This window comes from Aptenodytes patagonicus, chromosome 2 (assembly GCF_965638725.1).
Source record: "Aptenodytes patagonicus chromosome 2, bAptPat1.pri.cur, whole genome shotgun sequence".
Classification (NCBI taxonomy): Eukaryota; Metazoa; Chordata; class Aves; order Sphenisciformes; family Spheniscidae; genus Aptenodytes; species Aptenodytes patagonicus.
Genome location: NC_134950.1, coordinates 113,678,979 through 113,704,887, shown reverse-complemented (window position 1 = coordinate 113,704,887; position 25,909 = coordinate 113,678,979). Strand labels below are relative to the sequence as shown.

General features: G+C 42.2%; 1 protein-coding gene across 1 annotated transcript in view; it reads right to left on the bottom strand.

The window, feature by feature from the left end:
* Positions 1-25,909, bottom strand: part of GLI3 (GLI family zinc finger 3) — a 209,600-nt gene that overhangs the window by 84,109 nt on the left and 99,582 nt on the right. Inside the window, exon 4 of the mRNA XM_076330772.1 lies at positions 10,086-10,191. Coding sequence (XP_076186887.1) covers positions 10,086-10,191 — 106 coding nt within the window. The remainder of the gene's footprint in view (positions 1-10,085; positions 10,192-25,909) is intronic.

Sequence of the window (25,909 nt, the reverse complement as noted above, 5' to 3'; positions counted from 1 at the left end):
CAGCTACACAAGCTTTCTTGGTACTGTCTTGATGATGTACGCTGATAGTGATCTTCCAGGGTGAAGCAGAGAACACCTGATTGCCCCTGGTCATTCAGCTCCTGCCCTCCCCGCCAAATCTGTCTACAATGTTGTTAAATGGGGCTATTTGCGTTGGTAGCCTCTATAAACTGGACTAGACTATCAATCTTTTCTTCCACAGGCCAGTGGAAAAGGCATGATAAAACTAGGATGAATTTCAACAGGAGATAACAGGACTGAAAGATGTTTATCTTTAAAGAGATAGCCACTTAAACCTGATATGTTTAGAAATTCTCCCTCATGCGAAATACTCCCTAATTTTCTGTTGATCCTTAACACCAATGGTCACAGCACCTCATAAATAATGCTTTCAAGACGATGATAGGTCAGTTCATTCCTTCATAAGCTTTGTATTCCTGGCTCATGGGCTTCAGGACGTTTTGCCTCTGTGTCTAACCTCTGGGGGGTCTCCAGAAAATTACCAACACCCCTATAAAGTTGACTATAAATGCAGTCATAATCTATTGTAGGTTCAGACCTACACACTCAGTGCTGCAAGGGACTAAGCAATATATTCTTGCCTGGTCTTTAATGGCAACTTTGTAGGGCCCAGCTTCAATGAAAAGCTGCTTCTAAAATAAGGTCCCAAGTCCTCCCTTGGTCATGTAAAGCATCCTAAGAGCAAAAATCAAACAGCATATCATTTTTCCTTAAATCGTTTCCTCTATTAATCGATAACATCAGTCACAATTGTTGGTCCAGCCTACCCTGAGGCACACAGATAAAACACCCATTGAGCACATTCCTTTGGGTGGAATTAGGGTCTTGTCTTTTTTTTTTTCCTAGCATCACATAATAAAGAATACGCAAGGGACAGATAGTTAGTCTCCTACATCTCAGAAGCACAACCGACACCAGCTCGAGAGCCTGCTTTTTGTTACAAATATGCAAACAAATATAGACATATACATATATGCATATAATATAGTGAGTTGAGTAAGGGGTGACAAAAAGGGAAACAAGGTGTTATTTAACTTGTTTTTTCTTCCTTTGGGAAAAAAAGTCCGAACTAAATTAAATCCATACTCCAAGATTATAGGACATGATGTCTTTGTGGGGGAGGAGAGAATCTTAAGTCAGGGAAAGATTGCGTGAGAGTATGATGAAGATGCTCTGTGCTCCTATACTGCAGATGTACTCGTTGCTCGCATTTCTTCCAGTTTATACCTACTCTCACTTTAGGGACTTCCAATTCACCACACAGAAATCTCACCAGTACACTTTAAAAAAAGAAAGCAAAAAAAGAGAAAGAACGAACGAATGCTAAGACTGTAACATTTCAGTTCTCTTTGAAGCAAGATTTAACATGAGTGGAAGAATTGTACTGAAAAAAAAGGAGTCTGTCACAGTCCAGTACCTCACAGGTCACTGCAACAAGTTTGACAGCAGCCTCTATAGAGTTGGCTTGCTTCTGGTTCACTGCACGTGAATACCACAGTCAATATCTGCTCACTCGACTAATACTGCTGACTACAGCACAAAGAACACAGGAATTTTGTCCAAGAAACCGCAGGCTCAGAGCCTCTGAATGTGCACTATATTTAGAGCTTGCATTCTTTGCAGCTGATAACAGAATGAGATAATAGAAGTTTCAAGCAGAACTCTGGCATTGCAGCTATTCTATGTATTTTTGGTTAAATGTTAAATTAAGGTAATGATTCACATGATCTCAATGGTTTTGCCCATGAATATTTTTCCTACTTGTTTTGTTCACATTTTCCCTCTAGTTTTCCATCTTTCTCAGACACTGTGTAGCTCCTTCCATTAGTTTTAACTGTAAAGATCTAGAATTACCCAGTCCATGATAAATGCAAGCAAATATGTTCACCCTATTATGTAAAGAAGATGCATGCACACACGCACAAATATGCACACTTGTATACACATCCACACACAGGGAGCGCCCCAAAAGCTCGAAGTCATGCCTAGTTATTCCTCAGTCTACAGAAAAAGTTACATACAACATGGTGTCCTGAGGCATGACTTTGCTGGCCGTTCATTTTGCTTCCATCATCCCTTACTTGATGCTGGTTTGAAAGCCCGCCTTAGGGAACCACTTCTCACTGGCAGACGAGAATTCGTCTAAGCACCATTAACTGCCCAGATGGGGTAAATAAGCTAAGCGGCAGCACTGTCCAGTGCCGATAGATACCTTACTGCTGATAAACCTAGGAACTGTTTCTCTGCTACAACATAATCCATACAAACCTCTTTAAGAATCCCCTTCACTGGATTGGGACCCACCAGACGAACCTGTGCCACTCTGCCTCTCAGGTGGGGCTCAGGCAACCGATTCCCTTTAGACCAGCAAGAAGAGCATTCTGAATGACCACCGAGGGCTTTCCCTTCTTTTTCCTCCCTCCGCATCGCCCCGGGAAGTTGCCCTGTGAGTTGTTGCTACTACCAAGTGACCGTATCATGAGAGGTGGTCCGCCAGCAGCCAGCTGGTGGAAGCATGCCTTTCTCATTAAGGCTGGGGGCTGCTGCCTCTCAAGCACTTTTCTCAACATAAAAAAATGAATGGAAGATTTGGGGGAAGTTTCTACCAAAGGATTTCTAACAAAACAAACCATTGCTTTTTACAAGCTTTTCCTTCTACATTAAAAAAACTCACCAAAACTTTCCTCTTACTTCAATTGCTGTAATTCCTCCAACCATCCCAAAACCAAGCTGGCTGTACAAGAAGAACAAAGAGCCTCTGTTAACGCAATATTTATCTGCTGCTATTGTTTCTCCTTTATAAATCTGTAGTTCCTTAGCATTGCAATTAGCTACTCCAGAGAAAATGATTATGTCAGAAAGTATTATCCGCCACAGAAACAGATGAATGATGTGAACCAAATGTAATCTGGTGCGCTTAGAGGCAATTCTGTTGACTTTCATGTAAATGTGCTTGCTAAAAACAGGGGTGATTTTTAGCAGTGAATCCTTATTTGATCTAGAATTTATTTGCCAGCAGAAATGAACTTTTAAATAAGATACTCTTCCTAGTAGGAAGAGAACAAATCTGTGAGAAATATGAGAGTTGAATAGAGTGTGCAGAAATTTTTGACTACAGCTTACCTAAATAAATCTATGTAACTAAACTTATGTAAAACAGCTACATTAAAAAAATAGGTAAATATTTTTGACCTGCATTTTTACCTACTTTTTTTCCTTTTGAGTGTCTCAGAATCAAAAATTTGAGAGAATTGCACATCCTTTTTTTTTCTGTAATTTGATATATGCCACCAATAATTTGCTTTCCAAACTTTTCCCAGTTTCAGACAGTTTTTAAAAACACAGTCTGTTTCTGAAGCTACTCTGCAAGCGTGCTTGCAAAGGAGAATTTATGATCTGCAAGTCTTAAGGTAAATATTACTGCACAAGTACCAACAGCTAAACAAAACACTGATTCACTATTTTAAACGATGCAACACTATAAACTGAGTGAGAGATCACAGCTCTGGTCTAGACTCAGGCTTCCTCTTCTACGCTTTGTAAAAGGCCTGGCACTGAATGAAAACTATCTGCTGAAGTTTACGTGCGGGCATCTGGCCTTGCTATTTCACTTGTGTGAATTACCATCGCCGCGCTGCTCTATCACTGAGAAAAAGAGGCATACATGTTGCTTGCAGAGCCTACAACACACATATCCATGACCTATTTACAATTGGACTCAATGATCTTAAAGGTCTTTTCCAATCTAAATGATTCTATGATATAACAAACTCTGAATAACCTTAAAGAGCCACCAGGCCATGCTGCTTCCTTCTCAGAAGGAATAAGGAAGGATTTTTTGCTATAAAAATCCCCCAGGCTATTAGCAGCTGCTTATTCTCGATGCTGCACTTCTCCACTTCCAGGGACAGATTTCTTGGGGTGCTTCCCATTTAATGCAAGATTTCTCCCTGGTTACAGAAAATACTTTCATGGATGATTTTGGAAAGCTGTAACTACAGTCATCTTTTCATGTCCCAAGAGCTTCCCAGTCTTTCTTCTTTGATGGCTCCTGGCTAAATCATAAAACCCGTTCCAAGTCTTCAAAGTAATTAAAGCCAATTCAACGAGTAATGTTTTTCATACTGGGTGGGGCCCTCCTTCCCACTGTGAAAGGATCAATGAATGCTCTGACAAGCTGACGGACTCCTTGCCAAGTCTCCAGCTTAGAGGTACACTGAGGTAAAGCAGCAGGTAAAAGATTTAAGAGGTTTAAACACTAAGATTTTTAAAAGAAGTAAGAGCTTAGGAATGAAAGTGCAAAGGAAAAATCAAAATGTCAGTGATGGGGCTGGGAAAACCGAAACGTCCTATCAAACGTATGGCAAGCAGTTTCTCTCATATAATCAAGGACATTTTGTGGAGCCAATGCTTTAATCTTCTCACATTTGGACATCCCCCATTGTACTGCATGGTTCAATATCAGAGGCTGATGAAAGCTGAGCGTCTGGGCTTAACTTCCCTTTCCTTTTCACCCTTGTGTAACTGATGTCTGTATAAATTAGATATGAAATAACATATCCAAGAATCGGACTCTCTATTTATCAACTTGAAGCTGGCTGCAAGCAAAACACATGCTTTCCTTTAGTACCGGTGCACTCACACAGTTCAAAATACCTGTTCAAGGCATTCGTGTTAGGCATGTGTACACTTATCTGCACATGCATCATTTCAGGGCGTAAGACTGCCAAACTCTGATGCCACTAGCCTCAATCAGCAGTTAGAAAAAAAGGAGCTTTGAGTATCGTTGATGCTAGGACGCTACAAGACAGCAGCTTTACCTCGCAGCTTCCTCCTTGCAAGGGCAGCCTCCCCTGGCTGTAAGCATATGGGTAACATCAGTGCACCTTCCCTTAGATTTACCAGCTCACACTCCCTTACTCACAGTCCAGGGCTAATGTAAAATGGGATGGCAAGAGAAACAGAGATGGAGACTAAATGGATGAATGTTTTGGGAGTGTGCATGGTGTATCTTGTAGGATGTTCAGCCCTGAAACTTTAACTTTCTACTAGCCTCCCACGACACGTCCATTAACCGCTCTGAGATGAACACAAGCCACCACCCTGGAGCCATTCCTGATATTGCCACCTGGCAGTTGTCCCCCGCCCCACATCTGCAGGAATGTGCTTCCTTCACAGCTGCGTTAACACCTGGAAATACCAGGTGAGGTCACCTTCAAAGGCTGTCCAAACTCAACTTTGTAATGAAGCAGATTGGGAGCAACCTATTAACACAACTCGGTAAAGGTCTGGGAACAAGAAAATGACCAACAATGGTAACTTCCTAAATTGCTGTGGTTAAATCCGTCAGTAGAAGTTTGCCTCTGCCTTAGGAGCTGTTTTTTTTTTTTTAATTAATAAATAAAAACTCTTATTCTGGCTAAGTCAGATTTTTAAAGTTGTGGAACTATAAAGTTATTTACACTTGCACTGTCATAAAAATAGTCAAAACACCCTTATTCCTCCTCTGCTCACTGCTAACAACTCTCATTCCAACAAAGCCAACATCAACAAAGACATCAGGCGACTGGAAGAGTTAGCCAATAGTAAAAATTTATAATTTGGTTCTTGAGGAGTAAAATAAAATAGCATGCTTAAAGTATTAATTTATGTCCAAATAAATACCCTCATCAGCAGCATGATTTTGAATCACTGCACACTGACCAGAGAAGGCGTCACACTCTATTGGATAGCCTAGCAAATATCAAGGACCAAAACATAGTTTAGCTTCAGTTTCTCCTTTAGTACCTTACTTTAGAAATCAATTTTGAAAATTAAGAAAGAGCTAGACAAAAACAGCAACAAAGAAACAAAGCGAGAAGTGGGATTCCTAAAGCCATGCTTCTTTTGGTATGTTTTAATCATATGATGTTTAACAAGTAATTTAGCTTGCTAGTTCAATGAAAAGTAGCAAAACTGAATTACAGTTTCCTGGAATACTTTTTGAAACTAAGATTCATGCCTTGAATTTGAAAAAAAAAAAAGGGAAAATGCAAGCTCCAGCTCCAATTACACTGTTCATATGTTGCCGCCAAAGAGCACCTTAAGTTTCATATATCTTCCCTGAAGTATAAACCGAAGATGTACTGTAAAAATTCCAGGATAACTACACAGTCCTAACAAACAGGTTTTGGTAACACAAAGTGACACATTTCAGTACATATTCATAAGGGTTGGGGGTTATTATTGGGCTGTAATTGCAGTTGTTCTAACACCTAATAAGCCATGGCTGGAAAAACAAAGGCAGGTTAATTTGTGATTTCCTCTACTCATTCAGAGGCAAATTAAGTGTCAAACAGCTAATACAGAACATATTTCATTTTATGAGATTTTAATTTAATTCTGCACCATATCGTTGATGCCTTAATGTAGGGTGGTTTATCTAAGAAGAAGAGCAATTTATAAACCTCTTTCAATTGAAATCTTTAATGATAGGATACGATAGCATAATTACAGCAATGCCTGCTAGTCCTACTATACATAAGCATCTGTCAGCAATTCCATCATAAACATAAACCCTTATTTTAGTGGTTTATAACTCAGTTATAAAATTTGGCTCCAGGCTGAAATTTGGGATACAACAGTTCTGCCCATCAGCAATCAAACTACAAAAATTATACATATAAATACATACACATCTTCAGAGCTGAAAGTACGTAAGAGCCCTGTAACACCTTAAAAATTCCTCCTTTCTTTTTTCTTTTTCACTTGGCCATTGTTCAAAATTATGTGCACACATTGTAGGTTTCACGCAAACAAGGGCCTCTCCACATTTTTTCTGCACTTGTATTATACCTAAACTAATTCCACTAAGGCTTGACAGGTTCTGGAACACATTTCTAGGAGCTTGGATAACTGGAATGATGCCAATTTTTTGCCCTTTTTTTTATTTATATCCCACACACACACACATTTGAGAGTATTATGAAGCTGAGGTGAAAACCACTCATACAATGAAGTCATTGATGAAGCTGTGGGTAAACATTAGTATCCTGACTGGTGTTCTTGCCATTTTCTCTCAGACTTCTCAAATAACTTCTCAGACCCGGTTCTTTCTTCTTCTTTTTTTTTTTAATGGGTGTTAGGACAGCAGTTGAAGTAATGGCTCCAAACAATCCCAAATCTAACACTCCCCTAAGCGATACTCACACCAGACTCTGTAAAACTTGCAAGAAAACTGCTAGGTGTCTACCTCATACATACATTAAAATGTATTCCTGAAAACTGCATGTGCTGGTTTTGGCTGGGATAGAGTTAATTTTCTTCACAGTAGCTGGTATGGGGCTATGTTTTGGATTTGTGCTGGAAACAGTGTTGATGATAACACAGGGATGTTTTCATTACTGCTGAGCAGCGCTTACACAGAGTCAAGGCCTTTTCTGCCTCTCACCCCACCCCACCAGCGAGTAGGCTGGGGGTGCACAAGAAGTTGGGAGGGGACACAGCCGGGACAGCTGACCCCAACTGACCAAAGGGATATTCCACACCATATGACATCATGCTCAGCATATAAAGCTGGGGGAAGAAGAAGGAAGGGGGGGACATTCGGAGCAATGGCGTTAGTCTTCCCAAGTAACCGTTACACGTGATGGAGCCCTGCTTTCCTGGAGATGGCTGAACACCTGCCTGCCCATGGGAAGTAGTGAATGAATTCCTTGTTTTGCTTTGCTTGCACGGACAGCTTTTGCTTTACCTATTAAACTGCCTTTATCTCAACCCACGAGGTTTCTCACTTTTACTCTTCTGATTCTCTCCCCCATCCCACCGGGGGGGAGTGAGCGAGCGGCTGTGTGGTACTTAGTTGCCAGCCGGGGTTAAACCACGACACTGCAAAAGCATGACAAACCCTAACATCTACAAAGAAGCTGTTGGAGTCTGACAGATTTTTTTTTTTTAAGTTGCTTAATTGCGTATTTACATTTAATTACACAGATCACAACGGCTCCAAGGGTCCACTACAGCTCATCATTCCAATGGTGACACAAAACAAATGAGCGGAAGAATCAACAGAAGTTAATGGAAAAATAAATGGCCACTATCAGGGAAATTTTCAGTTTAAAGCTTGGGCTAATACCAGAGTGTGTTTCTAAAGCAGCTGCCTGCAGTCATATCAGATCACGCTAAGATCTCCTCGTCTCTAACAAGCCTCTGCAGGGCCCGGCTGAATCACCACTGCACCATGGGGTATGGCGGGAGCAGGGGTGCGTGGCACCTTTCTGTAGAGGGGGCATTGATTTCGGCATCAGAGGGGACTACCGCTGAACACCAAATGAGGCATGAAGCAGGCATTTTCAACATCTTTTGGGGCTCTTACAGAAATCCTGGCACTTTTGGCAGTGTAGGCTGTTAGTCCCGATTTCCCACTGTCACCCAAAGTGGGGAACAGTGGTTGACCCACCCAAAAGCCCTGCCTGTGGGCGCAGGGTGTCATGGTATGGGCTAGGTTCATGGGGCTCAGGCTCCGGTGAGGGCTCAGCACAGCAAGCGCAGCCAGGCAGGGTCCCACATGACACAGGATCCAAAAGCCTCCGCGAAGGCTCACAGGTGGTACCCAGGGTTTGGATGACGGTCCTCTGCTGATGCAGGTTAAAACACTTCCTGGGGCTCCCTACCCCGTCTGCCTCGCACCAAAGACAAAGGCAAATTCCCCACTAGCTTCAGAAGAAGCAGGATCGTCTCCCCAGCTCCCAAAAACATCCAGGCAGAATATTCACTGCACTGCAAAATCTAGAATGACCATGTAATGACTCTGTCTGAGCCTGCCACCTTCAGCTTACAACGGTTTTTAGCAGCAAATTTAAGCATGTATTTGAGCATATTTGATGATATGGTTGACTGTGGTGTAAATAGTGATGCATCAGAGGAACTCTGAGGAATAAATCACAAGTTTCTGTACTCTCTCTTTCTATAAATACCCACTTTTCCTCTAATGCCCAAGAAGACTGCAACACAGATTTATTACTTACCTCCAGGCAAATTTGCTCTGAAATTACAATTTAGTAATAGAAGACTGACCCCAAAAAACTGTTAGTAAAATATTGTGTGTGTACTTGGGCATGTAGTTAGGATTGTTAATATCAATTAATTCTGCTCACAGAGGAGGACTTGTTTTAAAACAACTTCATTTTTCTTCTGCATACATGTAATTACACAGCTGTAACTAATAGCCATAGCAAAGCAATCTGCCATCTAAACAACTAGCATTATTCTTCAAAGTATTACTTGTGCTTTTCTTCTTGTATTTTCTCAGTATAAGAGGTGATTAGTAGATATGATTAAATGTATATATCAAGCCTTTTAGCGAAGTACCAAGCCCTGCTTTTCGGCTCCATTTTTAATGGTATATAGCAGTTTTTTGGACACAACAACTGTTTTAGTCTGCAATGCTGATATCCGTCTCCCCATATAGAATAAGATAATATTTATTTCTGCAGGATTTTACCAATACCACCCTTTTCTAAATGCACGTTATCACTGGTATTCATTTCTTTTATCTTTGTGTAAACCATGTGCTCTATCACATTTGCCATTTTGTTTGGGTGACATTCCCATCAATCAACCAATTGCCTGTGCATGCACACAACAGAGACTACGAAAATTTACCAAAAATTTCATTACGCTTCATAGCAGTCACTGGGGAAAAAAAAAAACCTTTAGCATGAGAGGAAATTTCAGCTATGAAGAATCCCAAGCCTAATACAGACAAAATACATGTTTTGTCTGGCTGAATTTCACAGGGTTCAGCACTTTTTAATTTAGTATTTATAAAACGACAGCACACAGAATAAATGTCAGCAAAACATATAGGTAACACTTGCCAGCCACCTATTATAACAGGAATTCCTCAGGCACCAGCCTGGGTTTAGCTTCACGAACAGATAACCTCGACGCTTTCGAAAAGTAAATCTCACTCTCCAGCAAGACTGGCAAAGCACTCCAGGTGCACGGCTTTAAGCACTGCAAAGGTTCGTATACTTGCCCATTCTCCCAGGCAGCTGAAGCAAGGGGAAATACTGAATACTCACACATGCAGAGGAGGAATGGGAGATGGTTCGTAATGGTAGCGTCCCTCATGATGTCTCGCATCAATTGGTACAGGAGGATGGAATGCTGGAAAGAGGTGAGGCGGATCTGAAAAAACAAGCAAGGTTCCCGGACCTGAGTATCTCCAACGAATCTTTAAAAACAACATTCATAAAGACGGAACAGATACTGAAAAGCATGTGTCAACAGTGCTATGACTTACGGGTCACATTCTCCTTCCCTGCTGCAGTCAGTCAGGTCTGTCTGAGAGGAGACTTTGGCCCACAGTGTTTGCATGAATATGTATTTACTAATTTTAATATTCTCTTTCATAGCTTAAATGGAAAGGGACGTAAAGAAGTCTTTAATAAATAATTATGTGCCCATATGTGAAGTGTCAGATCAAAAGGACCATCAAGCCTTTCACATAAGCATTCCTGATTTATTTATTTTTTATTAAAACAAGAAAAAAAATCATCTCAGGACAAAAAGCCTAAGCAGAGAATACAATACAATTAAAAAAAGTGTATCCTCAGAGATGTACACACAATCCTACAACGGAAAGCAAAACTGAAGCAGCATGCTGAGTAATGACTATCTGGAGTAAATCAGACAATGGAGTTAAAAGGGAAATGCAATTGGGAAAGGCCATACTGGAAATGCTTAACTGTGTCACACTAATGGCCACATCAGAAGGAATGTGCCTGAGGACAGGGGGACTCATTTCATAGACCGCTCTTAGAAAGGAAGGGTGCTTTCTTTGTCCCCACAGCTGGAGACTGGAGGACCCACGGCTGCAGTAAGCTCCCCTACCCTGTCTCCTCCAAGGCTTTTGCAGGGTGGGGGGTTTTGCAGCTGCCAGGGCTCCTGTTCCCCCGCTGTTTCCAGAGAACCTCGGTGACAAGGCTGACAAAAGGGGGAATGCACCCCCGCCGCCTCCACGGGCTTTGCCCTGAGGGACCAAGCGCAAGCCGGTCCCACAGCTCCCCACCGCTTCTGCAGCAGGATTGCCTCCCAGCTTTGGAGGACACAATGCACACGGACCACAGCTCTCCGCACCAGCACACTGGTGCGATTTGTGTGCTTAAAGGTTATTGCCGACCGTGCTGCTCACTGCTGCCTCCCAAATACTCAAAATTCAAACGAGATGCTGAGCATCTCTAGTGGCATGAAACAAACCAATCCTGCCCAATTATTACCCAGTTGCCACTTTGGATGAAGTCATGTGTTTATCCAACACCAAAAGCAGAGAAGCACAGACATTAGGTCATGTCATGAATTTACTAAAATGCTTCTAGAAAGAAAGAAAACTTTAATTATGCCCTGGCAGTAAACCTAAGCCTATTTCGGTTTTGCCTGCTGACTCTTGAAGGTATCGTCTCTTTTTATTTCCTGCCTTTCCTATTCAGCAAAATGTAATCCTCCTCTTAGATTACATTATCTGTGAAACCAGTTCCCTCATGCCAACTAGAGATGGTTTAAAAAAAAAAAAAAAGGATTTTTCCCCTTGGTGTTTGTCAAAAGTTGGGTTGGTTTATTACTATGTTTTGAAGCGGGAGAAAGAACTAGAGGAACAAACCTCATGGCCCTGAGAGAGTAAATGGAGGGGACGAAGGGGAAAACGCATAAATTCTGAGGAAATATTCCCAGTATTTCAGTAAAATCTGGAAAAATCTGACACGGCCTGTCCAGCTTCATGGCTTGATTTTGTGAAACATCACCAGCATGTGATCAGCCACAGCACATTTCTGCCATTTACTGACTCAGGGCTTAGGCACCGTAAATGAAAAATAATTGTGGCTTACTGCTGGGAGCTGGGAGCTCAAACTCACGGCAGCCAATTCCGGTTCTGCTGCACCAACTAGACCTTGGCAAGCAATCTGTTACAAGCTGCACTCCCTATGCTGAGCACTCCTGGGCTTCAGCAGGAGTAAAGGTGGGTCACAGATGACCAGGTATCCCTGTGAACACACTGTCATCGTCTGAGTGGAGGATGCTTGCTGCCACCGCCTGAAACACATTCCTCACCAGCCGCCAAGGTGGAGAAGGGGAAAAGGGGCATGAGAAGTGTGTTTTAGCACATCTCCCTGCCTGCAGTCCCAATATTTATGTAGCGAAACACCATTTAACCCTCCTGAATGCTATCATCTATCTTCCCCTATCTGGGAAATGGAAAATGAGTATTAAATGACCCAAAAAGGCTATTCCCCTTTGTGGGGCCTATGCAGCACAGAGCACCAACAAGTTGTATTTAACACATGGGATATAAATCTCCAAGAACACCTTTTTGAGTCCTCTCACATTAAGCTCCTTTGTATATCTTGGTTGCATCTTGTTTGCAGTTTCCATCTGGGAAACAGCCGTACTCCATCACGGCACAGGGAGCTGTCTCTGTCAGCCCTGCGCCGACCAGAGCAGAGCTGCATATCAAAACCCAACATAATTATCCATCTCACAGTTTATTATTTACACATGAGCAATACAGCTGGTGAACATCATAACTCAAGTGTATGTGTAATAAGTTACTACACTGTAGCCATCTCCTGTTGCAACCCTTAAGAAAAACCACATGATGACTTTTTGCAAAGTCAGGCTAAAACTGCTGAAGCAGAATAAAGTGCCACTAAACCTGGCTACCTCCTATTTATCATATAATTTCCTGACTGATGGTTCCACAAACCAGCTGCTAAGTGCTGTGTACTCTACTGTCAGTAGACTAACATGCTAAATGGGAGACAGGGAGAATAATGTGCAGAACTAGTGGAGTCAATTTTACGGAGGGAATTCAAATTCTGCTGTGTTTGGGTCAGCCCTCAGCGCAGAGGTAGGCAGTAAATTCTACATGCTTGGGGGTCCAAAACCACTCCACTTTGAAAAGCATTGAATATTTATATGGAAAGACTCTTAGATCAAACAGAGACCTGCCAAAGCACCCATCGTCCAGGGCTTCACTTGGAATTCACTTGAAACTCCATAAAATGTAATCGGTTGACATGTATTTATATGGAAATACATAGTAAGAAGTTTGCAAAGCAGTAACTCGGGCTGTAGCCAGTTTCACATTGCTTTTTCATATCCCACCCAGTAACTATTTCATTAAAGGCACCATCAGAATATTACAGGCGCATTCTGCCACTATTATTTATGCTGTAGCTGAGTAAAGAACAAATGAGACTACTCACAGGCTAGAACTGAATCTGGACCTACCTGACTCCTGGCTGTTTGTGAGAAATGCTCTACCTATCTAGAAAACCAGGGGGCAACTTAGTGTAAAAGACAGGATACCTGCTCTGACTATAATGACATTTCCACATTTCTCATTTAAAGTGTGAGGAACAAAACTCTTACCCTTAGCAAAGAGGAACTCCTCTCACCAAAACAAATTGACAAAACCTAACTTCCTATTCTGCTAGGGAAATTATTTATTACCATTTGCAACTTCTTAAAAATTCTGGCAGAGATGCAAACTACCACAGCATATGCCAGGCAGTTTTCTTACAGACATCCAAAGGCAACCGTGAATTCCTGGATGAATCCTTCAATTACATCCTTGCAGAGACTCCCTTGACATAAGCACACAGTACAGGAGTCGAGATGGACAGATGCTGCCTGTGTATCTGGAGCCCTCAGCTCCAGTTCAGCAGAAGTATCTGATTCTGTGCTTAAATTTCACTATTTTCAAGAACTTGTAAGGACATGCCAAGGCACTGGAAATACACTTAAACACAGTCCTCACGCATTGCTGAATTTGGTAGCTGTTGCCTTCTTCTGAACTCTCTGCTGCTTACTACTGTAAGCTTCCTTTGGATGCTCTCCTGTCTCCTGCATAGCTAACAGGGTCTCCTCAAAACAAAATGGGAGATAAACTGCCTGAAATGCTACAAACTCATCAATTTTAGCACTGTGAGATTTTCTGGAAAATATGTCAATTTATGCTGACTTTTTGTTGTGTAAAACGTGCCTTTTTATTTCTTCTTCAAGAATCTTTCTTGCCTTCTTAAAGAAAGTGAATAGGATCATCTCTCTCAAATTATAATCACTCCCATACAGGAAAAAAGAAGAGACCTACGCTTGTTCTCTGAAAGTCGGCAACCTATGGCTCTGCTGCAGCATCAAGGGAAAGAAACTGGGAGAAATGACAGGTATGGTCCTTGCTACTGAACAGCAAACCTGAACTGAGGTCTGATGAGATGTAGCATGCAGCAGCAATTCACTGCAAGACTTGGTGAAAAGGTAGACGATGCCAGCTGGCTCAAAGGTGCTGTGCAACACCTTGAGACAACGGCAAAGAGGTTAGGCTGCTCTGAAGCCCGCAAGTTTTCTGTAGACTCTGTAGTCTCCCAAATAAGCCTTACTCAGTTAGGGGATCGCTACATTTGGAAGGTCCGGCTGCGGTGGTAAGGCTAGTAAAACACTCTGCCCTCAGCTAACCAATTCGCTCAAGCACCTTGTGATTCCTGTCAAACCCTTGAGGAAGACGGCTGCTGAAATGACAGGCTGCATTTTTCAACACGTCAAGAAAACATTTGCTACTGTAGAAAACGCCTGCATCGGCTTGAACGCGCCCAGTGTGGCCACGATGCCTGCACCTGTGTCATGCAATCAGGGCCAAGCAAACACAGGACTCAAGCCCACCACAGGAAGCCCTCATTATGTTTTAGTAGATTTGTCCTCAGAATGATCAGCTCACCAAATTAAATGTCAGAACTGAGCCAGGTGCAAAACTCTATCTCAGATATAACTTCATTTGAGGTGCAATCTCCTTCCCGCTTAAATTCATTATGGGCTTCATGCTGAACTCGGTGGTACCAGGCTTTCACACCAGATGTAACAGAAACAGTATCAGGCAAAATATAACCTCCCCACTAATGTCTTTTCAATACGCAGAACAGTTTTGAAGAGTTTGCCAGCAAATTTCTATACTTCCTTTGGTTCATAAGCTGATCACCAGATGGGAATTTTCTAATATTCAGGTTTGCAGAGTCCCTAAGGGCACCACTGTTTCTTCATGTACATTCGCTTCAACTGATCTGAACATAATGGTATTGCCAGGTTTTATGGCAAGAATTAGGTTCTTTTTTGCCAAGCAAAGATCTTATTTTGGATTCATGTTTAATTACAGCCTGCATTAGGGCTCAATAAGAACACATGTTGTCTTTGGGGGGTTTTTTAGTTCTCTTTCAAAAAGGGGTGAGTTATGTTCTCTACGTATGCTTATACAGAGGCTTTAATCAAGAAAAAAATGACTGAGCCATAGCCACACGTTAATGCATGCACTTAACTTCATGCACTTTGAAGAGTCTCCCTACGGTGACTGGGGTTGCTGCTTCAGCGTGGCTGGTTGCCATCTGAAGCACTGCTTATTTGCAGGCTGATCCACAGATGTGCTACAGACAGTTATCTCAGGAGGCTTTTCTCTGTGTGTGTGTGTCCGTGTGTGTGCGCAGACACGTGCACACTTTCAATGTGGCAACCGTCGTGTTGGCATGGACACAACTGCTCACTACCTGGACTTCACAGAGAAGGAGATTTTAAGTAGGAAAAAGAAAAAGCCATGGCAAAACCGAAAAAAAAAGCAAATAAATGGATAAAGCCAAGAAATCGACAGAGGGAGAGTGAGAAAAAAAAATTTTAATTGGTAAGTCCTCTCCATTTCAGTAACACTAAATGTTCACTGTGATAACATACAGTAGATATAACACTTTCAGAGAAAAACACAATTTTCAATCAGATCACATCCCTTCCATGTGTCTGTGTGTATTAATGATGATCATGCTTCCCCTTCCCTACCCTCTGCTTATGCTTGCACAGCCTATACATTAATCTTAAAAATAAACCACAGGAGTTCCAGGCCAAACCTCACAAACTAGAGCACAGCTCCAGCTCTGTGCCTCTTGTTATGGCTCAAAAATAATTTCTGCCTTTGCAAAAACGAAAATTAAGACTTCGGGGCATCTTAGATCCCTGCCATCCATTTTACCACTTTTTAGTTTGTAAACTTAAACACCTTGTGGGAACATGTTTTATTGTTTTTAGTAGTTCCACAACAACCATCATGCCAAACACATGAAGGAGGAGCAGTTTTCGGTGTCCTGGAAGAAAAGTGGCTGGAAATTATTTCATCAGCTGGCACTGAGAAGTCTTTAACATGCCAGATTTGCTGCAGGTATTGGCTAAAACTGCTGGATTGATTTCAGTTTGAACGCTTTATTATTCCTCCCAGTCACTGCAACTCTGCTGTCTGAGAAGCAGGACTGCCTTCTGGAATACTAACTAAACTTCCTCAAGTCCATTCAACTGACTCCAATGCTCCCTGCCATTTGCCCATCCAAAAAAGAAAAAGAAAAAAAAAGTAGTAAGAGACAGACTTGCCAGGTAATAAATATATTGCATGTACAAAATACCTTGGACTGAAGAGCCTCAAATTCTTTAAGAACATAATTTGTGATTCATCACAGCCCAGTGACTTACAAATGACTGTTTTTACTGGGATGGACTCACCAGTAAGCGAAGGAAGGACTCCCTGTGCTGCCCTGATTATGCAGTCATGAACTTGCCCGGTGAGCAGAGTGGGCACAGCACAGCCGCCCCACAGACCCCCCAGGACACACATTTTCAGAGGAGAAAAGCCAAGGCACTCCACCAACACAGTTTGCCCAAGAACAAACAACAAACTGGTGGAAATGCACCAGGAATATCCCACCTCCATAGCTTCTTCCACCCAAACAACACTGGCTGCTTCATCCTATAAGCAACCTTAGAAAACCCTCATGAACATGAGCAACAGTTGTATACAGCCAGCATCTGTACATTGGCCCATGCTTTCAGGAAAAGATGATGATGACGAGACATTTTAGCCTCATCACCATGTTACTTGGAGGGAAAACTGTTTCATCTAACACAGCTGGCTCTTGGTACGGCACAGCTCATCTTTTTCATAATCTCTGGATCCCACGCAGCATTTCTTAACAAACTTAATAATGTGGTCTCCGCAAGAAAATGACAAATTGTCCTCTGCCAGGAAGCTGACAAAAGAAATCCCTCCCTCCGCTACCTCCGATGGACTCTGCAGTGAAAAAATAATTCAGCTTCTGCCTTGCAACACGCTTGCTGTTTTGCTGTTGCTCCCCCTAACTTCTCGTGCCACCATGCACCAGTGCATCCTCCACCGCTTAAAAATCCCCCCCCTCAGGAATTATGGAAAACAAAACAAGCATCCATGTTTAACTCTCAACAACCCCAGACAAGTGGTTTCACCCAGCTGCTCTGGAATGCTTCCCACCTTTGATTACACATGCATATGAAGGATCACATCCTCAGCGTTTCCTCCTCTACAAGCAGCAAGTAACTGGATGCACAACCACAATATATACACAAATAATCTGTACCTATGTATGTGTGCATACCCATTTCTGTAACACACAGCGAATTCCAGTGGTTGAAGGTGAGCTACAAAGTGGAAACTAAGCAACGAAAAGATAATAAAAGAAATAAATCCTGATCCACACTGAAGAGAACTAAAGGAGAAATTTCACAGCAAGACGCTCAACTCCAAACCACTCCTAAGCAGAGGTTTAACGTGGGATTCCTGACCACTGGAAACAAGGAGCTGCCACACAACAGCTTGATTATTCCCCACAGCTCAACACAGCTCAAGGAAAGCATCGAATGCCCTGCTATCAGCTGCACGCTTTAACTCCGCAATGACAAATATCTGTAAGTTGCAAAGGTAAGTGTGGCTAAGGAGATGTAACACAAAGCTAGAAACTAGAAAATAATCTAGAAATATCCTTGTATTGCTGCTGATTTGATGTGGGAACAAATAAAGTCAGGTAATTCAACAAGCTTTGGTGACATTCTTAGAAGTTTATAAAGCAGCAGCGTGAGTCAGTCTGCAAACGTTATTTGTTTAAATGACGCTTTGGAGGCTTGTGTGCTCTTCTGTGTACCAGAATCAAGTTTAAAAGCTATTTGAAAGACCAAACCTTGAACAGTTGGGTATCAGTATAGCATGATGAAAATCACTGTAGCTAAACAGATTTCCAGCAGCTGAAGGTCTGGACCACAGGGTGAAAGACTTGGAAATAGGTTATACTTAGCAGCTTTGATGAGTAATTTATGGCATGATAGGAATTAGAGAAGGGAAAGTATAATTAGATCAATTGTGTCTATTTTTAGATATTAAAATAGTTCAGATTCTATGGGATGCACAATCAGATGAACACTCAGAGATTTCTTTTTCCCTGCTGTTCAACCTGATTTTTTAAAATTTCATCCAAATATTCATAATTATTTAGCTTCTCTCTGTACCATCCTTAGCAGTTACTCTCCTTCTGTGGTGTTTACACTCTTCAAGCTCTTGCAGATGAGCAGATAGTTATCATCACATGTGCTGTCAGGCCACTCGATAATATACATTTATTGCATCCTTTAATCTCTATGTCCATACTCTAAATTAATCACAGTCACTTGTTTTTGCTGCCTGGGTTTCTTCTAGCTTGGGAGAGATATATAGTTGTCACCCCTGCACTCTTAGGCATCAGGTTTTCAGGTAGGCTGGCGTGACACTGTTTAGGAGAAGGCAGCCTTAGAAATTTATTATACAAATAACCTATTTCTGCAAATTTTTCTTTCCAGCAGGGGTATGTGTTTCTTATACACAGTCTCAAATACCCTTACCTTTCATTTTCCCACTATGAGACAGTGCCTTGCCTTCATCATGTGGCAGTGACCTACCCTACCATTTCTAGGGGACTGCTGGTGAAATGGGCACTGCTCAAGTCAAGTTGAGGCAACACAAACTGGCTCTTGGTTATTACTTCTTGACATTTCTAAATACTTGACTTTAAGCTGTTTTCTTCCTCCTTGTTCCCTTGTCCTCCCTCAGCTTCTTAGACAGTTTCTCCCCTATATTTCATTTTTATGCTGGGTACTTTTTGTTTCAGATCATTACTGAAGATGGAAAGTACGGCGAGTTCCCTTAATTTGCCATATTGACATTTATCCTAAGTGCTCATTCAGCCCATTTTTGAGAATGTCATATTGTCGATATTCCAGTCAATCTGAGTCGGTTTTTTCAAGCCAAGCTTTGAGGCAAGTATTTTTAATGAAAAGGGCCATAGTCAAATTATGTCACTTCCCTGTGCCTTAGTCTGGTCACTGTTAACACGGAGATATCCTTTCTGAGACACTCTGACCCTTTTTAGTGAAAAGTTCCAATGAAGAGCTAGAATAACAGTATTTTATCCACTACCCATTATTTCTTCAATTCCTCAGAAAGAGTGGTTCAATTGCCCAAAACTGCTCATTCTTTATGAATCTCTCTTGGGTTTTGCTCATGATCTTTTTTAAAGTTTGTTTTTCTTTACAGAAAACTACTTCTTTGTTTCCTATTACTCAGAGGGTGAGAGTATCAGCTTTAGATATAACCACGCTTTTTGCTGGGTTTTTAGGATTATTGTTAGGATCCCCCCATTTCCTCTTCCCCACCAAAGGGCTTTTTTCTCTACAGCATATGGGAAGTTCCTCACAAAGTCATATCAACACCTTCACCCCCTCTCTTGCTCTCTGTAGACATAATGGCAGGATCTGGCCTACGCTTCTCTTGCTTTGGGAACTAAGTGCTGCTTACCAAAAGCGGCCAAGCCTTTACATCACCCACTTACAGCTAGTACCACCGCTGAGAAGTGGGATGAAGGGCATGTATGTCTGAGCGTACTTGTTTAAAAACACAAACCAAAAAATCAGAGTCGACAACCTCAGCTTAATTAATGCTCTTAACGTTAATGAGAGAAAAAGAAAAATGGAAGAACTGAGACGTGAACAGGCAGAAGCATACAAATGCAGTAGCAAGCAAAGCAGCCCATGGCATTACCAAAGATTTTACTGCATAGCAACAGCACAAAAGCAAACTCTTCAGGGCAGTTTCCACCTTTACATCACCTGTCTACAGTGCTTACCGCAATAGGGCCCCAGTCTCTGACTGAGCTTTTTAGCACTACCGTGGTCACGACAGCATCGCTTTCTCCAGCCTCCAGTCCAGGCAGACCAGAGAAAAAGTTACATTACCTGCCTATGCACAGCCATGTTCTTCAGCTTGGTGATTAAGGGACAAGATGGGAAAAAAATGTAGAATTAGGTGGAGCACAACCCCACAAATATTGGGAAAGTGGGAAGAACCGTTCTTCTGCATCCCTCGGTGGGTAAGGGAGCACTGAACAGGAGGCCACTGCTTTTCATTCCTCTCTTTACATCCTAGAAGAGAAGCCAAGGGTGCTATGAGGAGACAAGAGGAGCCAGAAGAGGGGAAAGATGGCCAAATGTGGATGAGGCGCACAGACCACCGTTCCCTGCCACATGGCCAACTGCCACAGGAGGCTAAGGACACCGAAAGTTTAAATGGCCTCAAGGAGAAAGTCACAGAAGAGAAATGCAGTAGGGCCCAAATGTGTAGAAACCACTTATGGCCCAGGAAATTCCTGGACTGCAAATTTTGGGAAGTTGGGAGAGTTCCTGGGGGCAAAAGGAGAGGATAATCACCTGTTGTGTTCTTAGATTAACCCCTGGGCATCTGCTTTTAGTCACTGCTTGGAAAGGATATCAGGCTAGACGGACCTATGGTGTGGGCCAGTATGGCCCCTTATGCTCTGCGTGTTCCTGGCATGTTCCCCAAGGCCAAGATGGCTGCAAACCCCTTCCCCTGACACTCAGCCAGCACATCACCAAGAGCAGTGCCTGAGCTGCGGGACTTCAGCCCATACAGCTCTGCAGCACAAGCATGAAGACTTTGTGAGCCTGTAAAAGCCCATCTTTCAGTTGTATGCTTGTACAACATGCTGCACAAAAGAGGGCTTTGGTCAAGCACATGGTGGTAATAAAAATAACTTAAGATGTCTGTCCCCTGCCCACCGAGACGCAATCCTCCCTTCTGCATTTCTGTGCGGAGTTCAGATGCAATCTGGCTATAGGAAAACAGGGGACTTCGCGGGGGACTTCATTTACCCTCCAGCAGAAGAAGAGGGGACAGCTCTCCTCAGTTCCACCCTCTGGCAATCTTGGAGCTTTTCCAACACATTAAGCATCAGTTTCCCGCTTGTGAAGTGTTTGATGCTCTACTAGATGCAGTGGCACTCGGAGAGGTATAGTAACCCTCCATATGGAAAAGCTGTTTGACACAAAGGTTGGAGGTCAAAAGTTTAAATGTTTGTCACAGAGACGACAGCAGTCCTTTTCTGGTCAATAACATCAAAGGATTTGCCAGCTCTTAATGCTACTATTGTCACTTGTTTGGATCCTATTGAAATTCTAGCATATTTATTGCACTCCAGGAGCATAAGGACTTTTTGTTTGTTTTAATCTCTATGCTGAACCGAAGGAGTCTGAAGTGTTGTGACTCCCCTTGCTCCTGAGGAGAATGTGCAGGGAAACAATGCCAGAGGATGCGGCATTGTAGTCCCAACCAACTTGGCGCTTTCTTCCCCACCAAAAAATATAAATTATGGATGGAAACATATGGTCTCTATTGGGCAGGGCTGGAAATCTCTGCTCCTGAACTCCCCACATGACCGGTTTTAATTGTTTTGTGCTATGGCAGGGGGTGAAAAGCGCTCCCCACCATCAAAATCTCTGTTTTGCCAGTCATTGTTGAGAAACATTGTGCCACAGCTGACTAATGCTCCCATTAGGCACAACTGTAGCACAGCCGGGAACAGCAGTGAGGTTCTCCGAGACGAATTGTAATGCCATAACCACAAAGAGTATCACTTCTCCCAGCCCTCCTTCGCTCTCTGAACTTCTGCTTGTGGTTAGGCAGAAACTTATTACCAGAGCTCTGCAGTGCATGTTCCAAGCATTGTATCAGCCATCGATACCTCGTGCCTTGCCAGGAGCAGGATCCAAGTTCATTTGTTACTACCTTCCTCAGATTCCTGTTCCCCTCTCCACAATGAGGATTAGCAGTTTAAGTTATGTTGCTGACCTCCATCTGGCTAGGCAGAAACAGATGTCTGCGTACTCGGGCATGATCTTATTTCAAAGTGGGGACTCTGGGTTACTAATGACGTTATAAAGGCAATAGCATATGTTGGCTCTCAACAGTTCATTGTCTAATTGGGATGGTTTTAATCAAATATGAATGTACCCAAGTTTTCGCAGCTAATGAATAAATCCCCTTTTTAAATAACGACAGTAATTTTGAGCTCTCCATCGAGGCAGCATCCCGAGGAATGCCTACATGAGCAGCAGTCATCACCGAAGGTCCGTAAGAGGCTGCAGCAACATCCACCACAGCCCAGTTCGTTATTTAAACAGCTCCTAACTGCCCTTCCCAGAGGTAAGCTGCAGCCAAATTGTTTTCCTTCACTTCTCAAACCAGATATGCATGGCTTATTTGAACAGCCGAAAGTTTACTTTAGTCTCTGTTTAAATACCTTCTACCACATATTTCAAACAAACAGTTCACTTCATTAGAAAGGCAAACAGTGTAGCCGCAGAATACGAGCACTTGAGGAGAACCACGCCGGGCAGAGAAATCCTCTGCCCCTGTGTAAACACCGCCTGCTCTGCAGCTCCGGGCAGCATCCGCCTGCAACGCCACTTCAAAAGCCTTTTCACAAATACTTCACACGTCTATTTGTAAGTAAATGATAACCCTGAAGAGATTATCTGCAGGGCTGAGAGCCCCGATGACTATCACTACTGCTGCACAAGCAAAGAAAGAAAAACCAAAACGTTCGCTGCCAGCCCTGGGTGAATTATGAAACTATAATAAACTCGGTGGCAATCCAGTAACATCAGCTAAACCTGTTAAACTGGAAAAGCAGTGCTGCTTTGGTAGTCTGCTTTGGTGTATTTGGCTCCACAAAGGGAAGCAAGTTTTACCCTTAGCAATGGAAAAGTTACTGCACCTCCATCGTTATTTAATCGAGTCATTAAATGGGCATTAATTGGTACAACGAGAGTTGTACAAAAGAGTGAGAAAACTGCATAGCCACCAAATCACTAGATAAAGCACTAAGCTGTTTCTTTCTGGACAAAATACACATGGTGGTTCAAATGCCTCAAGAGCGCATGACATACTCTTGAATCCCAGAAACAAGTATGAAAGGAGGAGGAAGAAAAAAGACAACCAGACACGGAGAAAAGAGGAGGCGATAGAAGGCAGCCAGTGCTAGGAGACTCCTGTCCCCTGCCCTCCCCTCTGCACGCCCATGCGGCTCCTGGGGACACTCGCTGGGAGTACACCCTCAAGAGAGCAAAGCAGCTCAGAGTTTGCTGTCACTCCCTGCTATTTTTACTGCTTTGTGCCAGCTGAAACGTTTTCATCAAAATACTGGCATTTGCATGTTTGAGGGAAAGGACGTGAGGCAGCTCATTACAAGTACGGCCACTCTCACCACGTCCATCACTACCGTCGTCGTCAGAGCGATCACAGCAAGCTATCGGGTCGGCATCTCTTGGCATCAGTCATAAAGCACAGACCCATGGTATGCCCAGAACTTTAGCTTAACCATAAAAAATAAATTATCAACTATCCATATACTCTTAAATCCATTCTCAGGCAAAAAGAAACAACCAAAAATCTAAAAATCCTTCAGAAAGTTCATAAGCAGGGACTGACTGCACCTGGCTGTAGGGTGAATGTTCACAAGCCGTGAGAGTGCTGAAGTTATTCCAACTATCATGTAAAGAGGAGAGGAAGAGGTAACACTTTTATTAGGGGGAATCCAGTATTGTCACGTATGGACATGAAGGTTAGGACACCTCAGCAACCATAACTTTAACCTTGCAGTGACTCAGAACATAATTTTCAGTTATTTTCATTCTCAGGGTGAAACTAAGTCCCACTAAGTCAATGACTGTTTTATCATTAATTTCAGTGGAGTCAGCGTAGCCAGCTCTTGTGATTTTATCATGAGTCTTATTCTTCTTTTCAGTGGGTTTCTTTTTTTTTAAAGCTCCAGTCTTTTCAGTCATGTCACTAAGTAAGAATCTCAGCTTTCATTTAAAAAAAAAAACAGAACCCAAAAAACAACCAAAAAACCAACACGTATGTTTCCAGCTGTTATGGTTGCAAAGAAAAGCTGGAAAATGAGAAACTCCAAGGTTTCATAACCCGTGAGCAAATAAAAAGATCCAACAAAAACACACATGAGCAGGTATGTAGGTACAGGATCTTTCAATAGGTATGTTTTGCATGCTCACATACACAAAGTTATTATTTTGAACACCTAGGTACTTGGGGATGGCAGGACAGTCCATCTGTATTACAGATGGTATCTGTTGGCATTAAAATCTGTGGGTTTTAACTGTGATCATCTTTAAAATTGTTTGCACAGGTTTTGGTCCATACCAGAATTGCACATCATATATCAATGATCTTTTTATTTGACTACATAGATGCTTCCTGTACAAAGGGTATTTTTTGTCCTCTCTATTAAGAGCTGAGGATTCTTGTATGTTCTGCTTTAAGACTATAACCTGGGTTTATGAGGATTGTTTACTAAAAAGATGTGAGGTAGAAAGATCCTTTCTGAGCATTTCAGTGGAAAGGCTGAATTTAGGTTTAAAGTGGAAATAAAAACCCCTAAGTTTCAGCATGAACTACAGAAAATAACAGTCTTATCCAGCTCTTTGAGAGGCTATGATAATACAAGCAATAAATTTACTATTATTATTACAACTGATAACACAAGCTGAGCTAATGGAACGAAAATATCTTCTAAACCAGTTCTTGGAGAGCTGATAATATTAACCTTTAGGTGCCAGGAGTTGGGGATTTCCCAGCGTACCAAGCTGGTTGACTTACTGAAACTAAAAATAGGAATCTAAACCCTGCTGTTCTTGTGGGTTATGTACAAACACTATGATTTTTTTCAAGCAACCCTGATCCATTCAGAAGGGTTAAAAAAAAAAATCCATTTCTTTCAAGATGTTTATGGCCTGAGGCTTTTCTAATACAAAAAGGGGAAAAACAATTTATTTTTTATTATGCCATTCCCCAGTCTTCAACTTGAAACAGACCACTTCTGTAGAAGTTTTTTTACAACATTCCAGCAAGTCCTCTGTTGCAGTTTTTTGTTCCCTAGCACATTCAACTACTAGCTGAAATTTGCCTGGCCATTCGCCTTAAAGCATCTTTGGTTGGAATAACTGTAAGTTGAACAAGACTTAACAGACAACAACATTGTCTATTCCTTTATTGCACACTATTATTTCATAATAGCAAAATAAGAATAATTTGCATGTACAAGTCCCAGTTCTACCTTCTGTTTGATCACCCGAATCAAGGAGGAGATGCACCAGCCTGCCCTGGTATTTAAAAGACACCTCCTAGATTTTATTTCTCAGACTGATCTCACTCAGCTTCTGCAAGAAGTTATACCTACCCAAAGAGCACATGGTTTTGTTGGGTTGGTGGTTCAAGGTGTCAGAGTTCATCTAAGCTCCATTTCAGGCACCAGCCAACAGACTACAGCTTTCCTTCCAAATCCAGTACACCCTCTTGCCACAAACGGACAAGCTTCGTGGAAGAGTCAGTTCAGAGATAAGGAAATCACGCATCCTCTGACCCACAAACAGAGAGAAGAGTCCTAGGAACACAGGAAAAGCATCATCTCATCTTTGCCTGCAAGTGTTATTTCTGCTCCCTTCTTTACTTGAGCAGTCTGCAATTCGTTTAATTTCATCTACCCATACTGCAGCAATAAAAACCTCAAACGAGCTAAAGAGAACTACTCATGTAAGCATCTTATGAATGTACTTTAAAGAGTAAAATACGTAACAAGCATTCACTGAAGAAATCCAGGTCTCTGTTTTAGCTCCATGA